This window comes from Martes martes, assembly GCF_963455335.1.
Source record: "Martes martes genome assembly, chromosome: 8".
Taxonomy (NCBI): domain Eukaryota; kingdom Metazoa; phylum Chordata; class Mammalia; order Carnivora; family Mustelidae; genus Martes; species Martes martes.
Genome location: NC_137895.1, coordinates 48,456,437 through 48,463,507, shown reverse-complemented (window position 1 = coordinate 48,463,507; position 7,071 = coordinate 48,456,437). Strand labels below are relative to the sequence as shown.

General features: G+C 37.2%; 1 protein-coding gene across 1 annotated transcript; it reads right to left on the bottom strand.

The window, feature by feature from the left end:
* Positions 1 to 299: 299 nt before the first annotated feature.
* IFNG (interferon gamma) lies at positions 300 to 4,576 on the bottom strand (the record flags this gene model as incomplete). The annotated part of the gene is made up of 4 exons (XM_080811632.1): positions 300 to 434; positions 2,945 to 3,127; positions 3,223 to 3,291; positions 4,463 to 4,576. 4 exons carry the CDS (start codon positions 4,574 to 4,576, stop codon positions 300 to 302), a joined length of 501 nt encoding a protein of 166 aa, XP_080667758.1.
* Between the last annotated feature and the right edge of the window lie 2,495 nt (positions 4,577 to 7,071).

Below are 7,071 nucleotides of genomic sequence, written 5' to 3'. Positions count from 1 at the left end.
CCCACAGGGTCTTACTTAAGTCAGCTGCCTAGTTGGTTCCTGAGATTATGCCTTGAAATCACAGTCTTGCCTAGTTGGTCAGAAAAAAGAAGGGAGGGGGTTGAGTGAAATAGTCACAGGATAAAGGAATTATAAATAATACATATATTAATAGTCATTTCCATTACATAAAAGTTGCTATTATAAATACTTTGATTTATGAGTCTAAAAATATATTCTTCATATAAATAATGTAAAATATTAAATATTAATAAATAGATTTAGATTTAAAAATTCAAATATTGCAGGCAGGATGACCATTATTTCGATGCTCTGCGGCCGGGAAACACACTGTGACTCCTTTTCCGCTTCCTTAGGTTAGATCTTGGTGAGAGATCATTCATCACTTTGATGAGTTCATTTATCGCTTTGCGCTGGACCTGCAGATCATTCACCTATTGGGGAAGAAAGCAGCAAAATTAATTCCAGACATACAAGCCATAAGGATGTTAAGCTGTTATTATCATGAAAATAGAAGTATTCCTTCAAAACAAATGATTTTCACTGACAATATATTATCTTAATACATAATGGTGGTTTCTTCACTTATTAAGATGAAAATTATAAATAAATTGCCAGTTATGCTGTAATATGATGGGGTACATGATATATCCTCAAATTTACTGCCATGGAATTCTCAAAGTTGTATAGTGAAAAGAGCCTTAGTGGAGTGAAGTGGAGTGACAAAAAATGTGGGTTTGAATACTGTGTGTAATACCTCTGACTTTAAAGCAGTCACTTGACCTCTCCGAACTTCTGTTTTCTCATCCAAACAATGAGATTATTTCAATCATCTCTAGGCTCCCTACCAATTCTATCCACCTTGTACTTTAATTAGTCTTTGCTGTAAGTATCAGATGAGTTACTATAGGTCAATGGTTCTCACTTTTAGTGTGTTGCAGAATAACCTGGAGACTTAATGAAGAACTCAGAGACCCAGATGCATGAAGTCAGAGAAGACTTACGCAGTTTTGTGGTTATTAAGCTCCCCAGGTGATTCTGTTACTCATCAAAGTTTGAGAACCACCAATATAGGTTCAGCACTTTGTAAACACCAAGTCTAAGACAGATGAATACTATAATTTTTCATTTCTCCCCAATTTGGTCAGTTTCATCATTTCTACAATGGGATTAAAAATAAACACTAAGCATATTCATATGGCAATAAGCAATTACTAGCACAAACTTTTAAAATTCGGGATTGCAGCGAATTTCACTGCACCTTTCTATCCAAGCAAATTCAACTATTTCCTCACTCTAACCTGCAGGACCATTTAGGTGAGTTCACCTTTATTAAAATGGGGACCATTTACTTTCATCTTGGCTCTGCCACTATGTTTCTTTCTAATACTGGAAACACTGTGACCACCTTGCCACACTTCTGAGGATAACTAGAGGGATTCTAGGCTTCAGGACTAATTATTAAAAAGCATACCATTCTTAAATACTAGCAACTGAGCCAAAGGAGACAGTGGTTGAGAGCTCATTCAAATTGCCCATTATGAAGCAGGAGGCTTGGAGCTTCCATAAGGATGGGACCCACAGATTTTTTTCAAGGCCCCGTTACAGCAGAGTAGGAAAAAGTTTCTACTATCTGTGTTTTCCAGTGATAAGTTTTACTTTCCAGTGTTCCGAGTATCACCAAGAAACCAAGAGACTCATCTAGGACTGAACAGCAAGCAAAGGGCAGCCCTGGGTCAGGAACAAGTGCTTTTTCAGTCTCCAGCCTGGGGTCAGAGGGATCCACTGACCATTGGAAAACACTCTCAGTGGAAAATGGTAATGGTCTTAATAATTTTCCAAACCACTTCTGTACCATCTAACACTCGAGACTAGAGAAATCCTGAAGAACAAGCCCTTATCTGATCTGAGAGGGGTGAGAGACAGGCCAAGGAAGAATGACAGCTGCCACACATCCTGAGAGGACAAGTCATCACAAGACCCTGCCCTTTCTGATTCAAATTTTGTACATGAAAGCCAAACCCAAAAGAATCTAGTGGCCTTTGTCTCCTAGATAAAAATTTGGAAAATGTGATTTGTCTTTATGCTTCAAAGTTATCTCTCAGCTTCTGGAAGCCATAACTTTAAAGACTCAAGGCAGTTTCATGAGATAAGGCTTGACAAGCTAAGGATCTCTCCAGCTAAGATAGCTAAGTATCCAAAAGTTGATAAAACAATTTCTTCATAAGGTATAAATTCTATTTTCTTCTCTAAAAACAAGCACTCTCTCTCTGCTACTTGGGCTGTACCATATGAGAAGCTGACCAGAACCTGGCAAGAGAATGTGCTTAGTGTCTTTTCAGAGACCAGACTTTTTTGCTATCTCATTCTCTTTTTCTATCCATGGCATGGTACAGTTTTAGAGCAAAGGAGAACAGAGAAATTAGAGTGAACCCAAAAGCCTCTTTTCAGGGTGAGGAAACTGAGCCCTAGCCAAGCCTGTGATTCATCTGGGGTCACAAGGTTCCTTGGTGACCAATGTGGGAGGAGGATACAAATCCTCTCCACCCCCCCCCACCCCCACCCTTTCCATTAAGACCTGCAGTCTCCCAGCCTAAGCAGGAGACTTTCCATCACACAAACAAGGAGCAATGAGAGAAGTTCTTCTGAGTACTCCCCTTGGCTCCTTCATTACTTCCTCCTCACAGGATTTGTCCATTCACCTGTCTCTGCACAATAGACACAATGCCAGCATTTCCCCCCAACTCACAAAATTAAATGATTTCCATATTGACTTGGCAAAGTCACCCACAAGCACAAATGGAATTACTAAGGAGGAGTTCTGGCCATGGGTTCACGTCATAGTTTTAACAACTATACCCAGTAGCTAATCTACTTTCTGGAAATTCTGTGTTTTGCAAGAGCCTCTGCAATGAAATCAAAGAAAGAATTAAGATCAACTCACGGGAATTCGAATCAGCTTAAGGAAGTCCTCCCGCTTACTGCTGCTGCTATTGAAGAACCTGACAAGCATGTCTTCCTTGATGGTATCCATGCTCCTTTGAATGATCTGGTTATCTTTAAAGTTTTCAAACAGTTTCAAGTAGAAGGAGACAATTTGGCTTTGAATGATTGTTTTGTCACTCTCCTTGGAAGAAAAGAGCACAAAGAAAGGTTGCTATGAATTTATGCCTCAGAAAATAAGCAACAGGGAAAGCAGCAAAATGGAAACATTCACTTTACCTCTCTCCAGTTCTTCAAAATATCTAAGAAAAGAGGCCCACCATCTGCTACATCTGGATTACTTGCATTCTAAAAAAGAAGAAAGAAAAATGGTTTACAATCCCTAAAAATGTACTTCAAGTTTTATTGCTGACAATATCCACTGACTTTCTTTTCAACCGTATTTAGTAAAGCTGGTATGTTGGATATAACCAAATACTATCACTCCATTTTATCTTCTTATTTTCTAGTATAGCACTTAAATTTCAATATTACAAATGAACTCAACAAGACCAGTGATACTTCAATTGTCCCCAATAACTATAGTAAGGAAAGGAAAGTATTTTCAAGTCTAGTTAAAAAAGAAAAAAAATCGGCAAAATCATCTCACTATAAAATACTGCCCCCCTATGGTACTGGTCTTCATAACATCTACTGATGTCCTTCTATACAGTATTACCAGCTTTAAAAGATAATTCCAAGAGTGCGTGTGTGTGTGTGCGCGTGTGTGTGAGAGAAATTGTTTAGATGCTGTAAGAATAAAATAGCTTGAGAATGCTTGAATATAATAGCTCCAATTATAATAGCTACATTTTGGACAAGTCACAAAATATTTAAAATGCAAAAATGATTTTAATTAACCACAAATAACATTTTTAAAAGCTCATAAAACAAAACAAACAAACTAAAATGTTAATATAAGCCAGATTATAAATCCTACAAAATCTCAGCAAGTGACTGAGTTCAAGCATAATCTATAGATAACATAGACAGGGCAGTAGAACTTTGAAACCATTGAAACACCTATAATTTTTTTAAGCCAAAACTTGAAGGACCTCATATTGTTTAATTGATCAATTCAGATTACCATGTTTAATGCTAGTCTTGACTTTTTATTGTCACCCCCGTAGTACTCTAAGAAGTCAGAAATTAATAGCTAGTCATTGTTTCAATATGCATATTACTTGACATCACAATTGAATTCTCACCACAAAATTATCAACATTGTGCTTTATATCCATATTATTCCCATCTTTTGGGAGATTAGTGAAAGCCCCTACGTCTCTATAGCACATTGAGCAGAGGGTAAAAGCAGTATCTAGATCATTTAGTTAAAAATATGCATAGTAAACAGTCAAAATAACACCAAGTCTTCTCAAGATGACTATGGCCTAGAGATGTCAGCGTATCATAGAGACAGCTCCCAGTCAATATTCAGTCATTTCAACACCAGCAAGTGTTATTAAAAGATCATACTTACAAAATATTCCTTTAGGTCTTCTATTTCTTTAAAAAACATGGCCTGACAGTAATAGCCAGAAGAACAGAAAATCACGCAAAGCTGAAAAGCTAAGATATAGTTTGTATAATTCATTGTTTCGTAGTTAGGCTGAAGTAGTTGAAATCAGTAGCTCCCAGTTTAAGTTGATCAGGTCCGACAGACTCAGCTGATCTTTCGTTTCTAATAGCCGACCTACAGACAATCAGAAAACTGTACTGCATCTCCTTCTGCTGCTGGTATTTATACTTAGTTGAAGTCCTCAGGATTACGTATTTTCACAAGTTTTTTTTTTAGATGAGATGGTGACAGATAGGCAGAGATGCTAGTTTGTATTAATAACTATGGTTTTGTGGCATTTTGGTGTTGTAGTTAGAGTTTCCTTTCAACTCCTTGGGTCTTTTGACGATGAGGCAGACCCGTTATGCCCACCTGTGCCATTCTTGTGGGATCCTTTGAAAGCACTTTTACTTCACACCATTCATGGATTGGAAACTTTTTTGCATGTCTATCCTTTGCCCTTGTAAATTGTTGAGTTGTTGTGCACAGAGCACATTGATCATTTGTTTGTGGTCAGGAGCAAGTAAAAAAGGAAATTCTAGAGGAGCTCAAACTTTTACAAAGGGGGGGGTGCCTTTTAAAATTTTTCTCCAAATGACCAGAAAGCAAGGAAAGAGTGTGGTTAAAAGACCAAAGTGGTAAGGAAGTCCTTCATCAAAGTTGGTTAGTAAAGTATCTACCACAACTTTGTATTGCCCTGGACCAATACTGACAATAGAAATAATAGAAGAAGAAGAAGAAGAAGAAGAAGAAGAAGAAGAAGAAGAAGAAGAAGAAGAAGAAGAAGAAGAAGAAGAAGAAGGAGGAGGAGAAGAAGAAGAAGAAAAAGAAGAAGAAGAAGAAGAAGGAGAAGAAGAAGAAGAAGAAGAAGGAGAAGAAGAAGAAGGAGGAGGAGGAGGAGGAGGAGGAGGAGGAGGAGGAGGAGGAGGAGGAGGAGGAGAAGAAGAAGAAGAAGAAGAAGAAGAAGAAGAAGAAGAAGAAGAAGAAGAAGAAGAAGGAGAAGAAAAGAAGAAGAAGAAGAACAAGAAGAAGAAGAAGAACAAGAAGAAAAAAGAGAAGAAGGAGAAGTAGAGGAAGAAGAAGAAGGAGGAGAAGAAAAAGGAGAAGAAGAAGGAGGAGGAGGAGAAGAAGTACAAGGAGGAAAAAAAGAAGGAGAAAAGTAAAAAGAAATAGATAAAAATAATTTTTAAAATATGTTGTACTTAATCCAATACATCCCCAAATCATTTTAATATGTATCAACACACAAAATTTATTAGTAAGATATTTTACCTTTTTTTGTCATACTAAATCCTAAAAATCCAGCATGGATTTTATACCTACAGCACATGTCAGTTTGGACTAGTCATATTCCAAATGCTCAATAGCCACAGGTGGCTAGAGACTACCCTATTGAACAGTGTAGCTTGGATGGTCAATTGTTCCAATTAACCATTAATAATGGAGAATCTTTTTCTTTTCTTTTTTTATATCTTTTCCTTCCACATACCAAAAAAAAAAAAAAAAAAAAAAAAAGCAGGATTCTTTCTCCTCCTTTCCTCCTTCAATAATTCATTTTTGAAGTAAAATGCTCAGGATGGTACAGAAGGTCCTCCACTCTTTGGTTCCAACCCATATTGCACTTGTACCTGTACTCTATATACATCTGGAGTATTGTGTTATGGATGCAGACTTGAATGTGGCTCCACGACTATCCGGCTATGTGATTTTGAGGAAGCGTCTTAATTCTTCTAAGACTTAGTTTCCTCACCTTTAAAATGAGACTAATATTAGTATCTCCTTCTAGACTTCAGTTGAAAGTTAAATTACTTGATACACATGAAGTACTAAGAATTTTACCTGGCATGCAGTCAGGCACCCAATAAGTTATCTATTGTTATTTGGGCAGGTTAGATGACCAGTCATTCCTTAAAACAACACATCCTGAACCTTTGCTTACACTATTCCTTTGTTTGGCCTTGAGTTCCCTTCCCCCTCATTGGCCACCAGGAATGGTACCCATCCATCCAAGCCTTGCCTAAAAATCCATTATTTCCATACGTTCTCCCCAAATTTCCTTCTTAAAATTAACCTTATATCCTCCATTCAGTCCTAACACTTGCTTCATACTTTTTTAAGAGCCTTGGCCCCTCATTCTCAGTTACTCATGTATTCTCTCCCCTGTTAGACCAAGTTTTTTAAAACCAGAAATTGTTGTACTGCTTCTATAACCATCTTTCATTCCCTAAAAGCATTTTAACATGGAGATGTACCCATAGATAGCTCTGAATAAATGTGAATCTGAATGCTTATTTGAATATCTACTCTGAGTTCTTTCCCCTTAAGTTCTCATCATAATGCTGTCAAACCTAATCTGTAGGAAACTGGTTTTGAATTAAACGTGATTTATGGTCAATGTTGGAAACATGACACTATGCCTCTTTAGCCAAATTCTGCTTACTGGGACTATCTCATGTATTATTTTATGTCCAAAAGGCCAGAAAACTCTTTGAGGGGGCTATCTTCCCAAAGAATAAACAAGATCAAAACCT